At 37.2% G+C, this 25591-nt stretch overlaps 2 protein-coding genes across 4 annotated transcripts in view; both read left to right on the forward strand.

The window, feature by feature from the left end:
• LOC113230174 (transmembrane protein 205) overlaps positions 1-15454 on the forward strand; it is a 27037-nt gene extending 11583 nt beyond the window's left edge. Inside the window, exons 2-5 of the mRNA XM_026463980.1 lie at positions 2690-2859; positions 7649-7812; positions 11722-11844; positions 14905-15454. Of these exons, the coding sequence (XP_026319765.1) occupies positions 2690-2859; positions 7649-7812; positions 11722-11844; positions 14905-15063 (616 nt within the window). The 3' untranslated portion in view covers positions 15064-15454. The remainder of the gene's footprint in view (positions 1-2689; positions 2860-7648; positions 7813-11721; positions 11845-14904) is intronic.
• A 5685-nt stretch (positions 15455-21139) lies between these two features.
• Positions 21140-25591, forward strand: part of LOC113230082 (adenosine monophosphate-protein transferase Fic) — an 8401-nt gene continuing 3949 nt past the window's right edge. Inside the window, exons 1-2 of one of the 3 annotated variants that reach the window (XM_026463833.1) lie at positions 21140-22311; positions 25312-25509. In XM_026463833.1, the coding sequence (XP_026319618.1) occupies positions 21272-22311; positions 25312-25509 (1238 nt within the window). In that variant the 5' untranslated portion in view covers positions 21140-21271. Of the gene's footprint in view, positions 22312-25311; positions 25541-25591 lie in introns of all 3 variants that reach the window. The other 2 variants (XM_026463835.1, XM_026463834.1) reach the window with 2 other exon arrangements.

Consider the following 25591-nt stretch of genomic DNA (forward strand, 5'->3'; position numbering starts at 1 on the left):
TGCGGCAGAGAAAGGAGCCACCGAACCTTTTAGAACCTTTTAGTTTTGCGAGTTTATTTATTTGCAACTTGAATTTCAAAATTGTTTTTACTTCGTCACTTTTATGCAACCTGAGTTCACGCTTTTACTTTTCAGCTTTTGGCATCGTGTAAAGACTGCAAATGAAAAACCCCAGAAATGGTTTTGCATAACGTTTAGCGTTTTCCCTTCCATATGACAGTGATATTTTTTTTTACTTATTTTTTATTATTTTTACGTTAAAATTAGTTTATCTTCTATATAGAATAATGGTTTTCAAAATTTTATAATTGTTTTTAGGCCCTCGTTGCTTTTAAGCCCGCCTGAGATCTTAAGGACAAGGAAGAGGCTGAAATAAACGGCGTTGTTTGCGATAACACCGATTCCAGGCCACACAAACTGAGACACCTCCTTTTGCCCTCTAGTACCGTTTATTGATTGTTTATGTTTCGGCTTAACATGTTATTTATGTCAAAAAGTCTCATTATGGCAATAAAAGATATTTGTATTTGTATATAATCTCCACAAAAAACCAATCATTTTCTTACCAAAATAACTCCCGCTCTCCAAGACCAATAAAGCAATGAATCATGAAAATGCAATTGAAAATAAAAGAAAATACCATTCGTCAAAAGATATATTTGGTTTGATGGCGACTCGCCAATGCCACAATTGCACCACCTGGAATTAGCTCTATCTTTAGTCGTGTCAATGCTCTCAATACTACATAATCACCGTTCTATATCAACGTGTACATTTTTTACTTCTGTATGTTCTCCAAGGAGAGCCCCTGAAGGGTTACCTATCAGAATTCCGAAATGACATTTAACTGCCTCTGTGGCCAAACGGTTACCATGCCGGACTGCCACACAGGTTCCAGGAGGTCCCAGGTTCGATTCCCGGGCCGGGAGAAATATTTGTATGACCTACATTTGTTTCTCTCGTGAGTTTGGGTGTAATTTGTGGTTGTCTATATGTGTGTCCATGGCACCCGCGACACAGGGTTTCCCTAGTGCGGGGCTATGTTGAGTGTGTGTGTTATTAAAAAAAAAAATTTTACAGAAATAACGAATTTGCTCGAATTTTCATAACCTTGAAAGTAATTTTGAGAGGAAAATGTTTTTTCTTTTAAACCTAACCTGGGGTTATCCCCTCAAGATAAGCGCTGGAAAATTTGAAAAAAATAAAACTTTTTCGTTAAAAAAAAAATCTGAAGATATAAACCCAGCGTAACTCACTGATAAGCTCTAATGTACATGTTCTTTGAGAACTTGCAAATGCTCCCTTGTGGTCGAAGATCATGGATGTAAATGACGATGATGCTAAGTTACCTCATCTTTCATACATTTCTTTTATGATACCAAGAGACGGGACGAAGAACTCCTGCACTCGGTGGTTTAGCGTCACGCCTGTTCATTACAGTTGTAGTGTCGCTTAGAGCTTTACTTCGCAAAGATCTGAGGCGCACTGCCACTACGCCTGTCACCCTGAGACATAAGTTGAAAAGTGCCATGTGCCCGAAGTTTCACTAGCAACCTCTTACCCTTCAAAACCGAAACGCAGTAATGTTCACAGTACTGCTTGGCGGCACAAATAGGAAAAGTGACAGTACTTCCGTGAACGACCTCTTTCTCAAAGAATTCTGCTACTAAAGACATTAAAACACAAAATTTTCCTGACAATTGATCTCTAATTTGTAAATCAGTCTATCATGATAAAAATAAACAACAGCGTGACACTGCGGCGGAACCGCGTGATAGAGTAGTGGGTGTGATTTAAAACGTCACATAATATCAATTTATTAAATTACAATAAGCCCTTACGCGTGCAAATTATTTTATCGTCAACTGTTCGCCAAGTTCCAGTTTCCAATACCACCAATTTACATTTTTATTCAACGCAGCTGTAAATTTTTGCTTAGGCCAAGTTCTACCAAAAAAAATGTGTGTCACTGCATGTTACATAATCAATTGTTTTTATTTCTTCGTAAAATATTTTTACGTTGATATTGTTAAAAACAGTTTTTTATCATTTAATAAAGTTATCTAATATCCATCGACGTTAGAAGTAAACAAATGTAGGATTAAATGATATGATCTATTTATTGCGATGTTATAAAAATGTTTGATTGTCATATTGTTTTTTGCCACTTCGCAGTATAAGAATAGCCACATATATTTTTGCTTTACAAATTGACGTAATCAAATACGACACAAATTTGTTATACAAATTAACACTATCCTACGTATAACATTGTTTACAATTTTTGTTTGCTTGACTTTATTATTCTTATTTATTCAATCTTTCAATTCGCACATTATCAACCTTGTCACCACGAATTTACGTATCGTATACTTTGAAACACAATGCCGAAATAAATATGGAAGCACAATATGTAAACTTATGTTTGGAATTGTATAAATAAGGTTCAAAATGTATTTTTTTTACAATACCAAGTAACGGGATGAACAAGACGTGTGGCTGATGGTAAGCGACCTGCCTGTCTATGTCAGTTGCATTCAAAGCTCCCCAAAGATCCGAGGAGCACTGCCTCTGCACTCTGAGACATAAGTTGACTCGTTGACCTTTCAAAACCGGAACGCAGTAATACTTATATTTTAAAACAATAGTCATGTTATTTATTACAACCAATATTTTTCTTCGCCCACAGAGTATTAACGCGCACATCGCAACCTTTCCATTTGGCGCTGGCCGTCATTGTGCTGCTGGCGTGGTTGAACCGTCCTGGCTCCACTGGAAACCTTCGAGGCTGGAAAGCCCTCTATGTAGGAGCTGTAGCAACTCATCTTGGTGCTCAAATTTGGATGACTCTAGTTTCTGGTAAGTTGATCATTAATTAATGTTGCTAAATTTGAAGAGAGATCTTTAAATATATGCCAATATCCACTTCCATTAAACCTATTCGTGAAAAATCAATTGTAAGACTTCTCCTAAATTAATTATTAAAAACCTGATTAATAAAATGCTTATAATGTTTAAATCTTTTAATACAAAGACCGAACAAATACAAAGTAAGATTCCTTTGGCCCGACTGGATTCTAACCAGCGACTGTTGCCTCAATGTGATACATGATCGCACCAGCAGGTCTTACGAATTTGCGATAATTCAATCAAAAATAAAATATTGTGAAAAACATGTCCAGTTTTTGGTATATTACTATAACATATATCTGTTTTTTGCACTAAATCAGGCATTATAACATAAAACAGCAATTAATTAAGCCTTCCCAAGCGAAAACATCACTGGAACTTCAACATAATTGATTTACTGTATCATAATTAATTACTACGAAAGTACCACCCCTTAAACCACATCTCGGTAGAGTTAACGACCTTTCAAATTTTTTATACCGTGCAGTTAATTTGTAATGCAAGCCATGACAATTTAATTTTGCAGTCGATGTAACTTATTTGAACGAACAAATTATGTTCGGGATTTTTTAACTGATTTAGGGCGAAGGTTGTTTAAAGACGAACGCCTCGGGTGACGTGATTCTGTGAATTGTTTTCGCATTCACTACAACGTACAAGTACGTCTTGGCGTGATAGCAAATTAAAAGATCATGAGAATTTCTTTTATGGGATAGATTTATTGGAATATAATGTTTCAAAGCTTTTGTAGCTATCAAATATACCACTACCACTTATAAAACAATAAGTAATATTGGTCACTTTTAAAATTAGCGTTAGGTTATTTATATTCATAGGAAATGAAACTACATAATAGTGGAGTTTCATTTCTGCCGCCAAGCAGTAATGTCAGCATTACTGTGTTCCGGTTTTGAAGTGTAAGGGTGCTGGCGAAATTACAGGCATATGGAACTTGTGAACATATAACAGGGTGACCGGGCGAAGTGGCAGTGCCCCTCACATCTTTGTGATTTAAAGTGTCACTGCAATTGTTATGGACAGGCGTGTCGCTTACCACCAGGCGCACGACTTGTTCGTCCCGTCTCTTGGTATTATACCTTTTGTCACATAGATGACAAGCATCCGACTCCATAGATAACCAGCGGATCGACTGCCACAAAAACCAACCGACTAGGTTGACAGACCAGATTCAAACCAGACCGAATTGCTTGGGATAAAAAAAGATGAGGGAGTCATAACAAAATCTCTGACCAAAGAAGACGAGACGTCAATATTTCAGACGGACTCGTCACACAGATTTGAATTCAATATGCAGTTGTTTACAGTAAATAGCGCATTTATGCGTAATTATGTTAGTCATTGATAAAGCCAAGACTGTTTTAACGCAGCAGTAGAACTCCTTGTGAAAGGGTTCGTCCAGAGAAATACTGCCAACTTACCTATTTCTGCCGCCAAGCGGTAATGTGCGCATTACTGCGTTCCGGTTTTGAAGGGTAAAGTTGCTGGTGAAACATTTTCCACATTTTAGTAGTAATTCACTACATATTGTTCTCAATTTTATGTATAGAATAACTTAACCAGTGAAATGAAGTGTATTAGTACCTTGTGTTCTAATTATTCATTTAAATGTCACCCAGGCGCCAATTTTTGTTAAGACCTAGGTTTTTTTTTTTTTGCTCCGGCTTCACTAACGACAATTTTCACGGCTCGCCAGTGTGGTGAAATTACAGTTAAGTCAAAGTCAAAGTCAAAGATTATTTATTCCATAGGTAAAATAAATTTACACTTGAAAACGTCACATTTAAGCTACTGCTCGTTCACTACGCTGACCTCCCTGAGAAGAACAAGCTAGAAACTCTAGGGATTGCTCTTTTCAAATAAACTTAAATGCTATGGAATACACTTTGAATCAAATTTGTGTGGATTCTGGAGCCGTGTCGTCTTTCCATACATCTTTATCTAACACGTGGTCTTCAATTTTGTAATATGATTTTTCGATCAAAATATTTTTAATGTAGTTTTTAAACTTACGAAATGATAAACTTAATATATGCTCCGGAATCTTATTGTAAGAACGTATACAATTCCCCATAAAAGAGTTGTTTACCTTGGTTAAACGAAATCGTGGTACCATGAGTTTGGACTTAGCTCTAAGGTTAATGTTATGGATATCTTCTTTCTTATTGAAATTATGTATATTTTTACGGGCATATAAAATATTTGAGTAAATGTACTGTGATGCCACAGTCATGATACCAGTCTCCTTAAACTTTTCTCTGAGAGAAACCCGAGAACCTAGACGGTACACAGAACGAATCGCTCGTTTTTGAAATATGGTTTGAATATCTGCCGCTTTACCCCACATGAGAATCCCGTAGGACATTATACTATGGAAGTAACTAAAGTAAACTAGTCTAGCAGTACTAACATCGGTAAGCTCACGTATTCTGCGGACTGCGTATGCAGCGGAGCTTAATCACAGGCATAAGGCAAACAGGCATATGGGACTTGTCAACTTATGTCTCAGGGTGATGGGCGCAGTGTCACTACTCTTCAGATTTTTGCGATTTAAAGCTCTGAGTGGCAATGCAACTGTTAAGGACAGGCGTGTAGCTTGTTCTTCCCGTTGAACGAACTCTATCACATGCGTAGATATAGGATCACGTGCATTTTTTCCATTCCGTTTGGAACTTTGCCCTATCCACTTAAAAGTTTATGTTATCATATCACACCTTTGATCGTCGCGCAAACAAATACTTTGCTGTCGTTGGACTGTGTTCCAATGACGAGTGAAGTGACAAATATCACATTGACTTTAGATTAAAATGTTCATGCACGTTTTAAATTACTCAATGGTTCATTGAAGATTTCTCCTTTGATTGTGACCTTTATAATGCAATAAAATTTTGCAACACCAAAAAAAACGTAATTATCAAAACAAGGAACAAGTTCTCGACTTAAACCAGTACTACTTTCTCACCATATTTCTTTTCCTACCATTATTTTCCTGTACCGTCAGACGGTGCGAACCCTGGGCTACAATTGGCGAGTAGGTACCTTACGCCGATTGGCAAATTAATTTACTGGCAAGCGTTATAGTGTATACCATCGATACAATAAGAATTAGAAGATCGTCTCTTTAGAAGTTGTCTAAGTAAATAGTAAGTAAGTAAATTCTTCATTTCCTCTTCAAATTTGTAACAATTTAAATGAAATAATAGTAGTTTATATAAGAAAATTTGTAGAGGCTGGAGCCTAAACTAGGATACCCTGTGTTTTAGGTCACCAGGCCTCCACCTCCCGAATTAAGTCAATAAGTCTATGGAAACAAATTGTAAAATAAAAAAGAAAGAAGGAAAGAAAAAATAAAAACATATGTGAGAGTGGGTGTGATGTTTAAGTGCGTGAGATGTATGTGTGAGTGCGTGTGATGTGTGTACATTTTTGCATGAGTGTGCGACCTGAGTAAGTTTAGTCGATGAACTTTACAAGCGACTGATCGTTTGGATGTATAAGAAAAAATACGAGAGGTCAAACTGTGATTGCTACACCAATACGTGTAAAACTACGGATTGGATATTTAACGGACCATCAAAAATATCAGTGAAAACAAAAAGACGGAGTACACTGAGTATATTTTGGCACCAGAGATAGCCCTGATAGATGTGTAAATTATGCTTACCAAAATTTGTTCAAACTATTCTGCACGTACTTACAAAACTTCTTCAGTAGATCTTTATCTGTGTTCTCATATATAATTCTTATTTTGCACAATATTCTTATCAATGATATTGATTGACATTTTAACAAGTATGATATCGAAGCTATCTTCCTAAGTACGCACGCTGTATCTTTCGCAAATTGATTATGACGGATGGGACCCTGGTTGGACGATTGATATGACCTTACTGTAACGCCGTGGTATGTCATTGACGTACACAAACATTGCGAATGTTACACTCTTACGTCGTCGATTTGAGTATCCACTTGTAAAAACGTGATCTATAAGTTCATGAGTGACGTTACCGTACCATCTCTCTTTTCACTGAGTATCTGACGTTTTTGTAGGAACTTATTATAGTTTTAACTTACATTATGTAACAAGTTATATTATTATACTTTGTATTTTGTTAGGTATTAGGTGTGGTAGGAAATGAAACTATTTTTCCGGATTTAAATCGCGTATATTTGTTGAACGTTTCGGGCCCTTTACAAGTCACCATCATTACAGTATCGCATACCAGTAGAACTAAAACTGACTTGTTTATCCATACAATACAGACTAAGTCTTAGGGTCGTACTCCAGAACTCTACTCAATACTCAAGTCAGGACATGATTATTGCAGTGAGCACTGAAAATCATACTCAAGTCCTTGCTATTAGGGTCGTATTTCCAGTGCTTCAAATCATACTCAAGTCTGCTCAAATCCTGACTTGAGCATTGAGTAGAGTTTTGGAATAAGACTCTTAAACAAAATTAATACCTAAAAGGGCCGTTTAATAAAAATAATAATTATACCCCCACCAGTGCTGCAGCGTTTTGTACAGAGTTACCATCGTTTAGAATGTTCTATTTAAATATTTTTATTTGTGTATTAAAGCGAAATTTATGATGTTACTAGTATAGTTCTGCGACGTTGTTAGTCTTTACAAATAACTCTGTATAGGGTGTGAATAATTTCTTAGATATGAAACCAATTTTGTTATTTTAATAAACGTAATACTTCTTGTCCCACAGGTATAGTGCTTTACTTCAACCTGCCTCGGCACGAGTTCGGACGCGTACAAACAGTTTTGTTCCCTGTCTACTACGCGTTCAACGCCTGCGTCAGCCTGCTTGCGTTGTTAGCATACTTCCGCACGCTATGTTTAACCCAGTTCAAACATAGTTCATATGTCCAGGTAATATATTAAACTATACGATCATTCCACTCTGCCATTCCATACTGCCTCGGTAGCCGAACGGTTACCGGGCCGGGAGAAATATTTGTATGGCCTACATTTATTTCTCTCCTGAGTTTGGGTGTAATTTGTGGTTGTCTATGTGTGTGTCCATGGCACTCGCGATACAGGGTTTCCCTAGAGCGGGGTTATGTTAAGTGTGTGCGTTATTATTATTCCATGTTTAATCTTGACATCTTCAAAACATATTATGTAGTATTTTTTATTCTGCGTGTCGTCGATTGCAGTGGTTTTTAAACTATCCACTATAATTTTTATTAATAATAAACTTCAGGGATAATTATTTTAATTAAGTTATAATATTTTAAAAAATCTTTACAATATTATTCTTAAAACAAACGCAAACTTTGCACTTTTTCTGTCGTTAAGCGGGTACTATTGTAAATAAACCATGATTACAATTAAACTAACTAAATATAAATTTTAAGTTTAATTATCTTTAAAAAAGATAATGTAATTAAGATGTAAAAAAAATTGTTTAATTAATTAATTTAAAACGACGTTCTAAGGCCAAACGTGTGGCCTCTCTGGTGCTCCGCGCGGACGGTCCGCAAACAAATCTGCACTGCTCTAAAACCAGCCTTTGTTCATGGATCGAAACCATAAAATGTGTCGGGGAATTGAATTACATTTTGTACCATTAAATTTCGCTACAACATAGTACAAATGTTTGTTAAACATTGTAGTACTCTGACGCGGCATTTCGTGCAATACTGCTCTGTATTTTATTCTTATCTCAAATATGTTATGCAAAAGTCATACGCGTGTCACACTTTACTACATGTGATCAACGTTCATACATAGAATGTACTACATTTCGAAATCCCTTCGAGAACGTGTGTAATGTGCAATAATCAATTGTGAAGTTTTCGATAATAATATTTATTATAACTTCATATCGTATTATAAATATCACAACCAAATTTAGGAATAGAGAGGCCAGGTGCTCTTAACCGAGGTTTAAGTTTACTGTATAAAAGTGGGAGGCTGCGGTCTTCACCTACCCGCATGGGAAAAGGGCGTGTAGTTGTGTATCTAACCTAAATTATTATATCGCACTGCTATTACAATAGTGTTATAACTCAAAATGTGAAATTCAAGATTAACTATACCATTATTGAACGTAAAATTTGATTTTCTACACCTCAATAAAACCGTAGTTAAAATATTGTAAAAAAAAACAACTAAAAGATATCTACTTATCTCAAAATGCGACACGCTTTATGTGAGCTAGTTCTGGCCAAAAGTTCTTATTCAAAAATAGGAAATTGTTTTTTCTCTTTTATTTTTAAATATATTTGGCAAGTTACAAAATTATTTTTCCGGATTTAAACCGCGTATATTTGTTTTTTCAAACAAACCGACGTTTCGGGCCCTTTACACGTCCCATGGTCACGGTTGACGGTCAACCGTGACCATGGGATACGCGATTTAAATCCGGAAAAATAGTTTCATTTCCTATGTGTAACAATCGCGAAAACCTAAGAACTCGATAAGTTACGAAATTGTCTGTAATAAACTATAACCTATACATTTTAATTATCTTTCACGGGAAGCGAGTAATTTGCTTTTTGTCGATTCTAAGAAAATACACTTTTTTAGTTAATACACTATTGTATTAACAGTACGATCTACAGGTATAACGAAAATTATATACATTTTCTACATAATTTCATCCAATGAAAGGTAGAAAATTATATCAAATTTACGCCTACGAGCAAGATATCCACGAGCTAAGATTACTAATCGACAATTCTGAAGTTATTATTATAAAAAAATCACTCCCAAAGAGTTAGTAGTAGCTCCTTGCGGAAGAGTTCCTTCAGGGAACTAATGTCACCTTTCCTATTTCCGCCGCTAAACAGTAATATGAAATTACGTACGTATGAAACTTGTCAACTAATGTCTCATGGTGACGGACGCGGTAACAGTGTCCCTCAGATTTTTGCTGCGATTTAAATCTCTGAGTGCCACTGCAACTGCTATGGACGCATGTCGTTTACTACCAGGACCATAACTTGCTCGTCCAGTCTTTTTTTTATATAAATAATACCAAGTGACGTCACGAACAGGTCGTGCGCCTGGTGTAAAGAGGCGCTTCCACTGCGCCCGTCACCCTGAGACATAAGTTGTGAAGTCCCATGTGTCTGTAATTTCACCAGCACCCTTACCCTTCAAAACCGGAACGCTGTAATCCTAACATTACTGCTTGGCGGCAGAAATAGGTAAGGTGGCAGTACTTCTCTGGTCGAACTCTTTCACAAGGTGCTCTAGTGCTACTAACTTTATACTTCTAATTATAACAATAGCTGATTACATCCAATCATTAACTTCTAGCTGTAAACTGTGCTTCTAGTGTAAAATCATATTTTTTAATACAACAAATCAAAGCTCAAATGTCGAACCTTCACTCAGCTAAAATAAGTAAAAGGTTTCGCAATTTCACTAATCTTATCAAACCTTCTTGAAGCAAGGTTTCACATAAGGCCAACGTATGAAGTGCATTAAAACCTTAACATTTATTTCTTGTGTCGTATTGTCACACTATTATTATTTAATCTAGATCGCTTTCTAGATATTGGCCTATCTCAAAAGCCTCTAGTTCATCAAGAAGATAGTTTTTAAAAACCGATAATTTTATTGACACATCGAATCAAACACCGAATCTTAGTAATAAGTAAAAAATTTAAAAGCGCACGTATTCCGTCCGTACGATACGGGGTCCTTCAAACGAGGCGTGAAGAAGCATCCTGTAGGCACGCAGGGTGGAGGTGCCTGGGGCAGTGATTGTATCAACACTGCACTAGGTACATTCACGTTTGGATGCCACAGATTCCACTTTCCATTTAACATCCGATGGAATGGTGTCGTCTGCCTGTCATGTATAAAAAAGCAGCAATCTGACTTAACCCCTCGTACATATCAAAAACCGTTAAGTTGAAATTTGTTTTTGCAAAAGATTTTGTAACAAATTTTTGTTAAATCAACGTTTTGTAGTTTTAAATACTGAAAAATGGTAGCGTAAGAGTGGGATTGCCTAAACCCATTGACTTACAATTATATGGACGTCGGGTCCGCGCTAAAAAGTGTCCGAACTTATAGGGCGTTAAAATCGTATACAGAGCGTCATTCACGCTTTAGTCTTCGTTTGTTCGACTGACAGCGAAGCAAGCAAAATTAGACAGTACTGCGATGACATTACAATTTAAATTCAACGTTTTAGCTTTTTCATATTCCTTTACATGTCACTACGTTTAAATAGGTTGACTTGGGATATTTTTTTCGTGGTTTTTGTATTAGAACCGTCCATTTATTTGTAAGTCAATACCTAAACCTGAATTAATACACATAGACCACTTAGTATACACCCCTCTAAAATCTAAGAGTAATTAAAAGTAAAAGCCTAAAAACTGAAACATAGTTTTCATATTTTTAGTTACAATCTTACAAAACTCTCGTCTATTATATTCTTCAACAATAAGATAAACACGCATTTACCAGCAAACTATATAAATACTGCACTATATCGTTTTAATTTTATTTTCTGCATAACATGAGCTACGACACAACTGTAGAAGTAGCACGATATGGCGCGACCAGCGCGGGAGCGACAGAACAGCAGTATCTCGCGCTTTATGTCGCGCCCTATCGTGCTAGACTTACTAAAAACTACGTTTGAATAACGAAGTAGACAGTAGTTCTAAACAGACGTTGGTCTATGGCAAAACAGCAAGAAACTGGCTATAGCATGTTCTATCCCAAAGTTACTTTATAATACGACACCCACCAGATCTTTCAATCGTATGTTATGAATAATTTATCTAACAGTGTAATTTCTATTGTTTCCAGCTATTACTATTGCTGGCAGTGTTCAGCATCGAAGCGTACGTGCGCCTAGGGCTGGTGCACCCCATGCTAGTCGCCAAACACATTAAGACGCAAATGGAGGAGAGTGCGGGTGGCGGACAAGAAGTGAGTATTTTTTACCTTTATCTCATTACATCTACACCATTTTCGTATTGTAAAATACAACAACTCTTGTACAGTTCACAATTAAGCGCAATTCAAGTTTTTGTGCTAGGTGAGTTCGATAAGTTCGGTTCGATAAGTGAAAAGAAAAAGAAACTTTTTTTATTAGTTTATTTTTCTTGCTTTCCTTTAATGGGGTCAAATCTGGTGTGGCAATTCATTTTTATTTTTTTTAGTGCTGTTTTTTCCATTGGATAAAGCAAAGGCACTAATGCGTCATACAGCCTGAGAGTAATTTCTTTCCTGGATTCCATTACAAAAATTAAATGTCTTCGGTAGAGTCTTCTTACGAAATTACATAAAATTGGATAACATTCTTGATTTTTTATATCCGCACCAATTGTAAAACGGAAACGTCAGTTTCTTAGGTGTTCTAAATTAAGAAATATAAGTTGTGTATATTCCACGTTTATATGGCGAACGGCTATGGAGTGGAGTTCCCTGCCTGCAGACTTATTCCGAGACGTTATAACTTGGACCTTTTCAAGGCGAGATTGAATAGGCATTATTTAGGTGTACATGCTCCATCGTCGACCTCATCGTCACTTTCCGATGAGATGGAGGAGAAATGTGCACTTATATTTTATATTTGCTGTGGTAAAAGTTGTAGGCGTGGACTAAATACGTATTTAGCCCATACCTTAATAACGTTTACGTAAGAAGCATTTTGCGTTTAATACTTCCCATTAAACTGGATAATAAAGTTTCATTGCTACATAATGAAATAAAATTACAACAAACTTGCATTTTAAATGCATTATCTATGCAAGCAAACACATAAAAATATTGGTGATTACCACGCAATTTCCTATATAAAACAATGGTAATTGCATTTATATGAACCTGTTACCACTGTATTGTTTCATAAATGTTTTAGAAATATCGAAAATTATGGCATTGCAGATTCTGGAAAACCGCAAACATGTAATAAAACCTAATTAATATTCCATTGTTAGTCGGTTCACGAATGAAAACTCGTGGACAGAACATCAATGTTGACTATTGATTTCAATTCTGAATGAAACAAGAAATAATATTTGATACCTCCCACGTTAGTTGTTGTAAGTCAAAATACCAATTTTTGCTTTTTAACTTGAATAATTATATCCTTTTATAAGTACATTATAGATACTTTAAAACTTTCGCGTTGCATTGTACTAACATTTGGAAACAGGAATAAACGCGTTTACATACGAATAGGTATTTTTCACACCTGCTAACGCAGCCGTGACCACGGCCAGTGCAACCTGGCCGAAACGTCGGGAAACTAGGTAGGTGTGACAAATAAGTATTCGTATGTAAACGCGTTTATTCCCGTTAGCACATTATAGATTCCAATTTGAAAGTAAACACACTGAGAGATTTCATTACTTTTAAATATGGGAAGTATAATATATTTAAGTTAAAAAGCAACAAATAGTACTTAATAATTTTATCAAAGTAGTGGATAATTTCACAAAAAATAATTGAATGTATGGTAGTGAAACATTTTGACATTCAATAAAAATTTTATTACAGTTAATAGCGCCATCTCTAGCCATGACTGGTAGCTGTAAAGGTACCTAACTGGATGACGAATTACTTTCATAGATTTCTCATAGATGGCGCTACGATTAAAAAGACGTTGAAAACCATATTAGTTGTTGAAATAGCGTCTGAGATCGAGAGGATCGAAGAGTTTTTTTTATTACAATAAGCTAATGGAGTCATTTCACAAAAAATAATTGAATATCACGCTGGTGAAAAATTCAGACATTCAACAAAAATTTAATCGTATTTTGACTTACAACAACTTACGTGTGAGGTATCGATTTTTTCAGAAAATACGTATTAGATACGTCGAATCAGGTAAATCAAACTCTTGTTATAGTAATGCCACACGTAATCGTAAGTCAAAATTGCATTTATAAAATAACTAGAAGAAACAAATCTTCGGGGATAGTGCAGTTATACGTAACTACCATTGGATTATGAGTTTCCATTTCTGTAATTTAACGACCACATTACATCCGCGTAAATGTCTTGGCAATTAATTAGCCTGATTTATGGAAGTGTATTATTATCAATCCGTACACAGCATAAATTAGTGCTTACAGTGCAAAAAATAATGTGTAACCATTGAAATAACAAAGTAATAACGTTAAATCCCTCTGCTGTAAAAATTGGTTTAGTTCTGATACGCGCATTTTTCTAATAATGGATACGCCTATCCCCGACGTATCTCTCCTGTTTTAGCACAAAAAGTTATCCTTTAAGAGACCCTTTCAACACCTCTCCTGAAAATTTTGTCATTTGTGGACGTAGCCTTATCACTCCAAGAGTGCAAAATACAAAATATATATCAAACGACAAATGCAATACAGTTCTAATGACCTAAAAGATTTAGACGTGAATTATGGTGCAATTTCTTTAAATTTATTGTGTAACTCACCACATACATATAATTGTGCACATAATTGTTGAACAAAGCAATTTATATAAACAATACTTGCCTGAATGTTCATTGCATAATCAATGATGCTATTGTGACAGGTGCACTCAATTTAGATCGCATATTGAAATCGATGTGAGTGAGAGAATGAGTAAAACATATTTATTGTATTAACATTGTTATAATGATATAAAGTATTGTGATTCTAACTGACGCATCTGCTTCAATTATTTCATCTGTTACGAGTTACGACTCACATACTTATGCCGTGACATTGTCAATATGTCAAGGTCATCGGACATTTGTATCTAGTACTTTTACGTACCAACAATCTACTTTATCCCATATTTATAGTCAGTTATATTATTAAAAAAAAAACGCTACGTCGTAATGAGTGAGTCACAGAACTATGTATTCTGAGTTGAGTGATACTTTTAAAATGGGTAAATTTCTAAACGTTTCTCTACAACTGACTGGTTTTTAAACGCAATGGGTTTATTTTTATAATACAAATTGAGTAAATGCAAGTTTTACAAGTATTTGTTTGTAATTATTCATTATTTTTGTTTCAGGTCGGTCGCCTAGTGCTTGGCGAGCTTGCGCATTGTCCCCGCTACCTCCGTGTGTTGAAAAAATTCCGAGCTTACCATTCGTTCATCGCAATGGGAACTATGATAACTCTCGGCTGCTCTTTGTACTCCACTATGATCGTCGTGGACTCAATATGTTAGTGGCGGGAAAAACTAGATTCAAATTCCATCCTCTAAGGATTCAAACCGCCGCCATGTTGTAGCATATGGCGGCTTCAGACGCGTTCAAGATTACGTTAATTTTGCTCAGCTTGCGCAATATGATGCAAACATATCTTTTTGGTGTACTTTGACAAAAGAGAAACTAATTTTCGTAAACTTGAAACCGTTTGTACGAAATTTATAAGATAATCAGACCAGTTGGTGGAACTGGATGGTAGTGATGATAGTTCCATGATTTATGCATTGGCTAGTAAATGAATCTTTATATTAAGTTTAGGTCAACATAGTAATTGACCAATTGATTAAAAAGTGTTCAAGTTGACAGAAATTACTGAAAAATACAATGATTTCGAGAACATTGTCTAAAACCCACTCAAAAAACATGTTTTGAAAATTATTGAGCAATAAAGATGCATTTCATAAATGCAATCTAGGTATCCTAGCTCCACCTCAGGCTGTGAAATCTGTTTTCATTGTTTATTATTATTAATAATATTTAGGTTAATAATGAAATTTCGTCGGTGTTTTATAGAAAAGGCGAAAGCGTCATTTAGAAAAATTTTTCAGGTGAGCTCGTTTTACGTTTAGCTAAATTATTATTAGCTTTATAATTATTATTAGTTTAGCTAAATTATTTATTTTAAAATTAATATTGTTTTAAAATTCAAGTTTGGTTTTGATGAATTTTAAGTTTTAAAATTTAATTTAAAACAGGACGTAAATATTTTAAAACGGTCGTGACAAACTAAAACATGCTCCCTTGAAAAATTTGTCTAAATTAATATATTTAATCTAATTTTTAAGATGTTGATTTCTAGTGCAACTATTTACTCCTTATTTAATTTTGTTATTACTGCAGTAGTCAATGTATTATTATTTAATTAAGGAATTTGTAGTCTTGCCACGAGGTCGATCGTATTGCGTAGAAGTCATCGGCCGCAGTCGGCCCACCTTAAGCTGCTTGATTACAAATAAACTCGAGTTGTCCGCTCTCTGAATTCCTGCAAGTGCTGCCATAAATAGTGCTAAGTTAGTGATAAGTTGTTTAAACTCTCGTCCGGTTTTCGTAAAGCGATGGATGCAGGAAGCTAGTAACGAGGCCAGCAGCTTTTGCTTGCGCCAATTGGCCGCGACTGTAGCCGAGGTTACAATTCTGCAGAAGTTGTCCCGTAATCTGACTGCTCCATTGTTGCTTTATGATAAAGCAACTTGCTAGTGCTTGACTACGTTTTTTGGCGTCGATTGGCATAACTCGATAGTCTAGTTCGTTACCTCGCGATCCGAAATCGCTGTATTTAAATGAAGGTGATAAGTATAAGACCAGCAGGCCTAGCATGACACTGCGTGACTAGCGCGAGCGCGACATAAAGCGCGACATACTGTCTCACAAAGAGATCTAGCGCCTAATGTCGCCGTCGCACAAGTTGCACTTTGTCGTGCTAGCGCTACTGTTTTCAAGGCTCAATAAAATTACATTGACGATGCGATCAAGCAGCTTACGCCTTTTTGGCTGAGAATGCGTTTCAATATAACATTAGACGAAAAATGTTTGTATAACTCTATTAGAATATAAGTAAATAAAGTATTGATATTATAATTTTAACTTCGTGAATGATCTGAACTTTAGGGAATAGGAAAATATTGTATCATATAGGAAATATACAATATTAGAAAAATACTTTAGAATAATAACAAAATAAAATTATTATTAATTTATTTACTGCGTTATTTATTTTATAAACTAGCATAGAAACGCCTGAACCTTTCATAAACGACAAATCGATCAAGTTGATCGACAAACGAACTGCAATGGCATATAAACGCGACTTGACAAGCTAACGTCATGCTACAATTCGCAACATAGGAATATATCAATATCTCGCGCCTCCATGTCGCTTCTCGCACATGTTGTGCCCTGTCATGCTAGCACTGCAGATGAATCAAGAACACAATAAATAATATCACGATACATTTAACAGCATTTTAGATCGTTTTGAACTTTGGATTCTAAACAGTCTTAACGTAAGTACCTATAATGAACGTGCCGTTCCACATATTGTCCCAAAAAATAATGTTAATTCGCAATTATTATTCGATCAGATGTGCAAAACTAAATTTATTTTCTTTTTATAAGGCTTATTACTCTTAAATCAACCTAAAAACATTTAACATCAGGGACAAACTTTTCGAATAGGTAAATTTCTATTTTAATTTGACGACCTCTGTGGTCGAGTGGCTCGCACACCGGTTTTTATGATATCGCCACCTCTGAGGTCCCGGTCCTTCGATTCCCGACCGGGCAATGTACAAAAACTAACCTTTCTGTGTTGTCTCGGACCTGCGTAGTTACTCGTACCGTAGACATGAGCGCCGATAATAGACCAACCGGCGGCGGCGCGCCGACAAAAAAGTGTCGGCGGCGGCGGCGTTTCGGCGGCGCGAGCGCGACCTAAAACGAATTTGTACATCGGTGTTTGTTTTTACAAAAACCGTTATACAAATTTTTCAAAGGAAAAAATAAAATAACGTATTTTCTATAATAATCAAATCTTTATCAGTTCGATCAGGCGCTCCAATCGTACGCACGGGCACGCTTCCATATTGTGTATGCGTAATGAAAATGGCGACGCCAGACATTGACAAATAAATTTTTTAAACTAAACATCTTTAAATATAAAGTCACTAACTAATTTTTGTCGCCTATCTATGTCACCTCTGCTGAGGCCGGACGGCACGCTGGCCTACATTGCAGAAAGCAAGGCAAATCTTTTTGCCTCACTCTTTGCAAAGAGTTCGCGTCTGGATCTAATTTTACCTCAGGTTGGCTGCACTATGGCGCCAATTCGCATACGCCAAAAAGAGGTACCTAGAACTCTGCGGAATCTAGACGTGAATAAAGCTAGCGGGCCAGATGGAATTCCAGCACTAGTCCTACGTAACTGTGTGCCTGAGTTGTCTCCTGTTCTTACACGCCTACGCCTGTACTGCCTCTCACTTGAGACTGGTGTAATTCCCAGGTCGGGGAAGCTTGCAAACGTGCAACCAGTGCCGAAAAAGGAAAGCAGAGCTGACTCTGACAACTATAGACCTATCTCAGTTACTTCCATACTCTGCAAGACTATGGAACGTGTACTCAACAACCGTCTCTTGTCGTGCCTTGAAGACAACGACCTCCTCAGTGATCGCCAATACGGATTCCGAGGAGGGCGATCAACTGGGAATTTTCTTGTGTATTCCTGTCACATATGGAGCCAGGCTATAGAAAAGCAAGGTGAAGCACTTGCAGTGTCTTTGGATATTCCTAAAGCCTTTGACAGGGTCTGGCACGCAAACCTTTTATGGGCTTCCCACTTTGCAATTGGATCTCGGATTTCTTGAGCGAACGTTCGATTCAAGAGGTCTCAGAAGGGTACTTAACGCTACTAAACGCAGGCGTGTCTATTCTCCACAAAACGGAGATCCTTTGAGCTGACTCCGACTTTTCGTGATATATCCATACTGATAGCCGACTGTCTCCAGGTACTTGGAATGGACCTGTCGTCCAATTTGTACTTCGGCAGATACGTTGAATCCATGACCAAACATGCAGCAAGGAAGCTTGGTATCCTTTCCAGGGTGAGGCGTTACTTCACACCGGGACGAGCACCATATCTTTCTACGTTAGTTTTGATTATAGTGACCCTCTATACCTACCCTTATTATACGAGAAGGACTACAACTTGCAGTTGCCACCGCTAAGCCGTCGACTCTGAGTCCACTACCAAATCTCTTCATTGGTGGCGGAGCTGTAAGGCACGCTCACTTCCCGACGCCGAAAAACGACGTCTCTCCAGTTCCCAATAATCTAAGCGGCTGGAGGGATCGGAGGATATCTAGCTTGACATGCCAGACGCAGTGTCCGCAAGTCTATGCCCAAGTCCGGGTCCGCCAGAGACGTAAAGGCGTATCTCTGGCGGAGGGCTTGGCCCGAACGCCCGCTGTACCCCGGTCTAGCCGTCGAGCCCGTAATCTCTCCTGACAACCGTATCTCTCGGGTCAGTAGACAGGGGGACACACACCGGGACAGTTGCTTCAGCTGTACCAAGCACAAATCCGGTCGTGCATGGAGTAGTACTGCCACCTTTAGGATGGCTCTGCTACATACCAACTGGCCACCTTGGATTCAATTGACAACCATGCCAAGAAGCTTATGGGTGACTCGGAATTAGTGGAGGCGAAGCTGCACAACACCGCCGTAAAGTTGCCAGCTTATCGGAATTTTATACGATATATCACGGAGAGTGTGCGATGGAATTACACTATTTAATTCCGTTTTCCCCTTTCCATCACCGGGGGACTAGGCGTAGACTTGGGTTTCACCTCTATTTTGTGGATATTCCAAAGATTCGGACGAAGCGTTACGGTTCCACATTTATGTGGCGAACGGTCATGGAGTGGAATTCCCTGTCTGCAGACTTGTTCCCTGAACGTTATAACTTGGGAGTTTTCATGGCGAAAGTGAATAGGCATTCATCCATCGTCGACCTCATCGTCACTTTCCATCAGGTGAGATGGAGGTCAAATGCGAACTTAGAGGAACGTGGGGTATTGGGAGCCCGCGGGTAATGAGAGCGGTGTTAAACTGGACTTTCCCAATGCTCGTATTTGTGCAAACGGCACTCCTATATCTTCGTTAACGTTCGACAAGATTCGAGTCCCGTGGGCGCCCCCGTAGAACCCCGCGTTTAGTCGTATGAGAGGGTTGTGTGTTTTTCGCTACGCACTTATAAAATTTGCTAAATTTCATCATCCCAGGTAGGCATTAAAATGCATAGATACTACATTGTATTTACACTAGCTATGTCACCATATCTATCAAATTTTAGAAGTTATGCTTGAAATCACAATAAAAACAAAAATGTTTTTACTGTTTTATTCCTTTTTCAATTCGATGTTACGCGGGTAATGAGAGCTATTTGGCTCTCCTTACCCCATTGCAATATTCACTGGATATTTCTTTAACACTTTCTTGTTTATTTTCATTACTTTTTAACTTATATATATATTTTATTACTTTAATTTTTTTTCAGACTGATTATATATAATGGCTCCCATTTGACATACGGGATTCCTACCGGCTCCCATTTCACGAAATGTGGGGTAATGAGAGCGAATGACATGTTTTAGTTTTTTCTTTTTTAACCAAATATTTTATTTTAGTTTCATATTTTTTCTGTGATTATCTAGTACCCAGATATGTGAAGCGTACGTTCATAACTAATAAAAATTTAAAGTTACCTAAATTATGACTTTTATTGTCAATTTTCCTTAGTAGGCTCCCATTCCCCCACGCTCCCCTACATTTAAAAAAAAGTTAGAATAAATATCTTAAAAGTCATTTTCTGGCGTCGCCATTTTCACATACACAATACGGAAGCGTGCGCGTGCGTACGATCGGAGCGCCTGATCGAACTGAACAGCGCGCCGATTGCATTTGTCGGCGGCGGCGGCGCGAGGAAAAACGAGTGACCGTCGTTTTTTCCGATTTGTGGTAGGTACCGTCGTTTTTTTGGATTTCTAAGACACAATAGTGCTTTCAGAGCAACGTAGGTAGTATATGTAATATTGTCTTATTTAATACCTACTAATGATAGACTTAAAAATCGTAAATGGATATAGTCATCAGAAAGGCTTAAACGGGGTTTTCATTATCCCGCATTGCAGTCCGCCTTGCCGTCTGTCGCGTAATGCTGGATTATGAATATAGTCGCTGTGTGCAAGCCATCCTGCAACCCTGCAATGCGTCCTGCGAGACTCTATACATGGGCCATACGGAGGATAGTGTGTGAGCAGTTTCCTGCCTGCGCGGCGGACTGCCATGGAGGTGTGAATGGGCCGTTTATAATGCCATTAGCTAATCTAAGGGTCCATTCAAATAAATAAATTCATAAATACATTCCATTATACGTTATACCACATTGAAACATAAAATAAAGTTTCTTTAAAATACTGCGTTGTAGGAACGGTACGTACATCAGCTGTCATCTGACATCTGTCACTGTGTCACCCGATCAGCGATGGCCTTACGTGGTTTTTTGCTATTTGCATGTAGCAATAATTTAGCAATACGCGATGGAATCTAAATCATTCACAGTGATTAACTCGGAGATTTTATCAACAATTACATGTTTGATCAGTCCTAGCAGTCATGCTGTTCATGGGTAGGCGTCGAAGAAGTATAAACATGAAGTGTTCAAATGGTTGTATTAAACAGGATTTAAACACAAAAATGATACTTGATCGGTGTAAAACGGTAATTATATTGTCTAGTATAGTGTGCACGCTCGCTGTCGTGATATCTTTGCACAGTTTGTTAAAATATGAGGTACGGTATACGAAGCCTTTTTCGCCTATCCCCGCGGGATTGTACGGTTATCATTTAGAGCCAGTGAATGAAGGTGTTCCCATAGTTTCTACACCGAAACAGCATGACAGAGCTGACGATGCCGAAGCCGTGGTGTCTCTCAACGCTGCGTTAGAGATGAAAAATAACGGCAAAGCAGATAAAGCATTAAAACTTTTCCAACATGCATTTGCACTATCTCCGAAGCACGCTGACGTGTTAAACCACTATGGAGAGTTTCTAGAAGATACAAAAAAAGACGTTGTAAAGGCAGATCAACTATATACCCTAGCATTAACAAATTATCCTGATCATTCTGGAGCATTATCAAACAGACAACGCACAGCCAGTATAGTTGAAAATTTGGACAGAGAAATGTTAAGAAAAATTGAGGAAAAACGGGAAGCATTGCTGTCAATACCTGAAAGCAATGCTGCATTACGGAGAGCCAAGAAAGAGGCATACTTCCAACATATTTATCACACAGTTGCTATAGAAGGCAATACCATGACATTATCCCAAACAAGAAGTATTTTAGAGACTCGAATAGCTATATCTGGGAAAAGTATTGACGAACACAATGAGATTCTGGGCTTAGATGCAGCAATGAAGTATATAAATTCAACATTGTTGTACCGTTTGAGAGACATTACTATGGGGGACATTTTAGAAATTCATAAAAGAGTGCTAGGGCATGTTGATCCAGTAGAAGGAGGTCAGTTCCGAAGAACTCAGGTTTACGTTGGAGGTCACATTCCCCCTGGACCTACAGACATACAAAAGTTAATGATACAATTCCTAGATTGGTTAAATTCTGAAGATGCTTTAGACTTACATCCAGTGAGGTAAGTACGATTGCAATGTTTATTTACTGTAGTACAATCTACTATTGTTTTCGAAGTAAACTTAAGTTCAATTATTAGGTGCATTATAATGTACATGTCTGTTGTAGCTTTTTAGTCATTTTTAACTTGAATAAGGGTGTTACTACACTGTTGCAAGCCTACTGTTATTTGGCTGTAAAATATATGGCAGTTTTTAATAAGTATTATGGTATGACATGGTGTAACGGGCTGGTGGGAGCAACTCTATGGGCATGTGGATATTTTGCCTGTGGTGGGGGCAGGGTCCTACTCGTACTTTGAATTAGTAGTTACTGCTCCAAACAAAATTGAAGCAGTGTGAAGAATTATGGTCTAAACCAGGGGTTGGCAACCTGCACAAGCCGCATGTAACTCTTTCAATGTGAAGTTGCGGCTCTTTAGTTCCATACGCAAGTGTTCTCTTGCATGATATATTCATAAAAAATCAATATAATAAGCCAGCTAACAAAAACCTAGAGTCGTGTTTGAAACTTAAAACAACTAGTTTGAGTTACAAACCTTCAAAAGGCGTGCAAAACCAATGCTGCCATTGATTTACTACTCAATTCTGTAGTTATATTATTTAATTATTTTAATTTCCTAGTTAAATACTTTAATTTGTTGTGAAAAAAATACTATCTATGAAAAAATAGATATTATTTCTTATTTACAAGTTTTTTATTTTAAATCAAAAATCTTTTTATATAAGCAAGTACTACAATATTAGTAGGAAAGAAAAATTGTAGTGTACTCTTTAAAAACTGTGAAATTTTGTAAATTCTAAGTCATGGATGGCACTTCCAACTCAAAAGATTGCCAACCCCTGGACTAAACCATAGGTTCCCAAACTTTTGGGTTCACAACCCACTTAGGCAAGATAAAAAAATTGCAACGCCCACCACCACTGAAAATAATTGAAAACATGTATTTTTTATATTAACTTAACACAAAAAATCACAAGGAAAAATATACATGTCGTGTAGTTTATATAGATTATTCAGGTTTTTTCAAATGCGATAGCCACACCCTGGGCAGCATCAATGCCCAACAATTACTTCCGTGGTCCCTTCCCCAAAACTCCCCCATCTAGGACTCTTCAGCGCCCACTGGTTAGGGACCTCTTTGGGAAATTATGGTCCAAACTCTTTTCTTAGATGAATCCTACACCCAGCAGAGCAGTAACTAATTGTAACAATCATCATTGTTCCATTAATACATACCTTAAAAATGACATTTTCTGAACAATTATCTTCAGTTATTGGTAATTTTGTTCAACCTCTGGTATTTAAGAGCGGCTTCCTGCTCCATAGTCAGGGTTTAACTGATAAAAGTTAAAATCTTTAATGTCAGATGTCTATCTATGCTCTTTCACTACTGATGGCTCCCAAGATCTAGACTTCAAGCCCAGTAACCATTGTTACCATAGAGCGTTAAATGTGCATGTGTGAATTTAGCCTGGGTTCTAATGCAACCAGGAAACTGGCTCCTAGTCTTTGGATTTTCATAAAGCATAATAAAATACATCTGAAGCGCATAAATAGTTTAATTTGTCATGATCATTTATTATTACGATTGACGTTGATATGATAAGATATGATGTGCTACCTGGTCCTTGGTGCGCAAAAGTGTAGGCATATGTTTGAATAAACTGATAATTTATGCTATTGTTTTTATTAAACATTATGTGTGGAATGTTTTTGCTTCAATAATACTAATCGACGTGTTATAAATACATAAGTAAATAATTGTTAACGAGCGATTGAAATATCATTTAGGTTTGAAAAGATAATATTTTAAAATTAAATTAAACAAATATGAAGCAAAACATGCCTATTGACGACAATCGACAAAAGAATGAATATTTACTATTGTCAAATAGTTACTCCTCCAGCCAATTACCAACTATATGTATAGTAATAGAGTTCATTCTGGTAGTCGAGAGTTATTTTAAAAAAATGGCGCCGTATGTGATGAACAGAATGTAACAAAAAACGTCGGCCATATTTCAACTAGTAATATTATTTATGACTGTAATTTCACGAAGAGTATGATTGCTTCTCAATTGAGCAAAAGCACCTGTTCTTACCAGTTGCATTGCCACTCAGAGCTTTAAATATATTTAGAGCATATATTAAGATTACCATTTCTTAACTTTAACTGTAAGTTTACATATTACAAAATTCTAGACTATATGTTAGATAAAGATGTATGGCAAAACAACACGAGTCTAATACCACACAAATATGATTCAAAATGTAATGTATAGCATTTAAGTTTATTTGAAAAGAGCAATCCCTAGAGTTACTTGCTCGTTTCTATCAGGGAGGTCAGTGTAGTGTACGAGCAGTAGCTTAAAAATGACGTTTTCAAATGTACAATTTTTTTTACCTATGGAATAAATGATTATTTGAATTTGACCTGGACTAAATCGCAAAAATCTGAGAGATACTGCCACTGCGCCTGTCACCCTGAGACATTATTCCAATTTTATCGCGCGTGTCGCGACTATCATGCGTAGCTATGCTACGGGGGCAGCACCGTTTAACGAATTTCTGAGTCCCTATGCAACTTTTTACGTTTATGAATATTTAGGAGCTAGCCATTCCTCTCGCTAACGGTGAATACAGACATTTGAAGAGAGACAAAGACAGTAATGCTCGTATACCAGAACTCTACTCAATGCTCAAGTCAGGATTTGAGCATACTTGAGTATGATTTTCAGTGCTCACTGCAATACGCAAGTCCTGACTTGAGTATTGAGTAGAGTTCTGGAATACGACCCTCAGTTCAGACCCTTGGAAGTGTGAATTATGTGGAAAAAAAAAATTGATAATTCTAGTGAGCTATTAGCTAATGCTAGTGCATTAGCTAAGTTAGCTAGCTAGCACGCATGCCTAAAATAACGGTGTATTATCTACATCTCTCCTTAACCATTACAAGTGCAAGTCTAAACCAGTCTTAATTCAAACTATTATGTTCCAGATATGCTGCACTTGCGCACTATAAACTGGTGTACATCCACCCGTTCATTGACGGCAACGGGCGCACGTCGCGGCTGCTCATGAACCTGCTCCTCATGCAGGCGGGATACCCGCCCGTCATCATAGCCAAACAGCATAGGCATCTTTATTACCAGCATCTTCAAACCGCCAATGAAGGAGATGTTAGACCTTTTGTACGGTGAGTAAAGGAGTTTATGTTTATAGAGATTATATTGTGGGACCACTCAACCACTCCAATTCCGGCCCTGCATCGAGTACGG

The sequence above is a fragment of the Hyposmocoma kahamanoa genome, unplaced genomic scaffold (assembly GCF_003589595.1).
Source record: "Hyposmocoma kahamanoa isolate Upper Pololo Valley unplaced genomic scaffold, ASM358959v1 63, whole genome shotgun sequence".
NCBI classification, from domain to species: Eukaryota; Metazoa; Arthropoda; class Insecta; order Lepidoptera; family Cosmopterigidae; genus Hyposmocoma; species Hyposmocoma kahamanoa.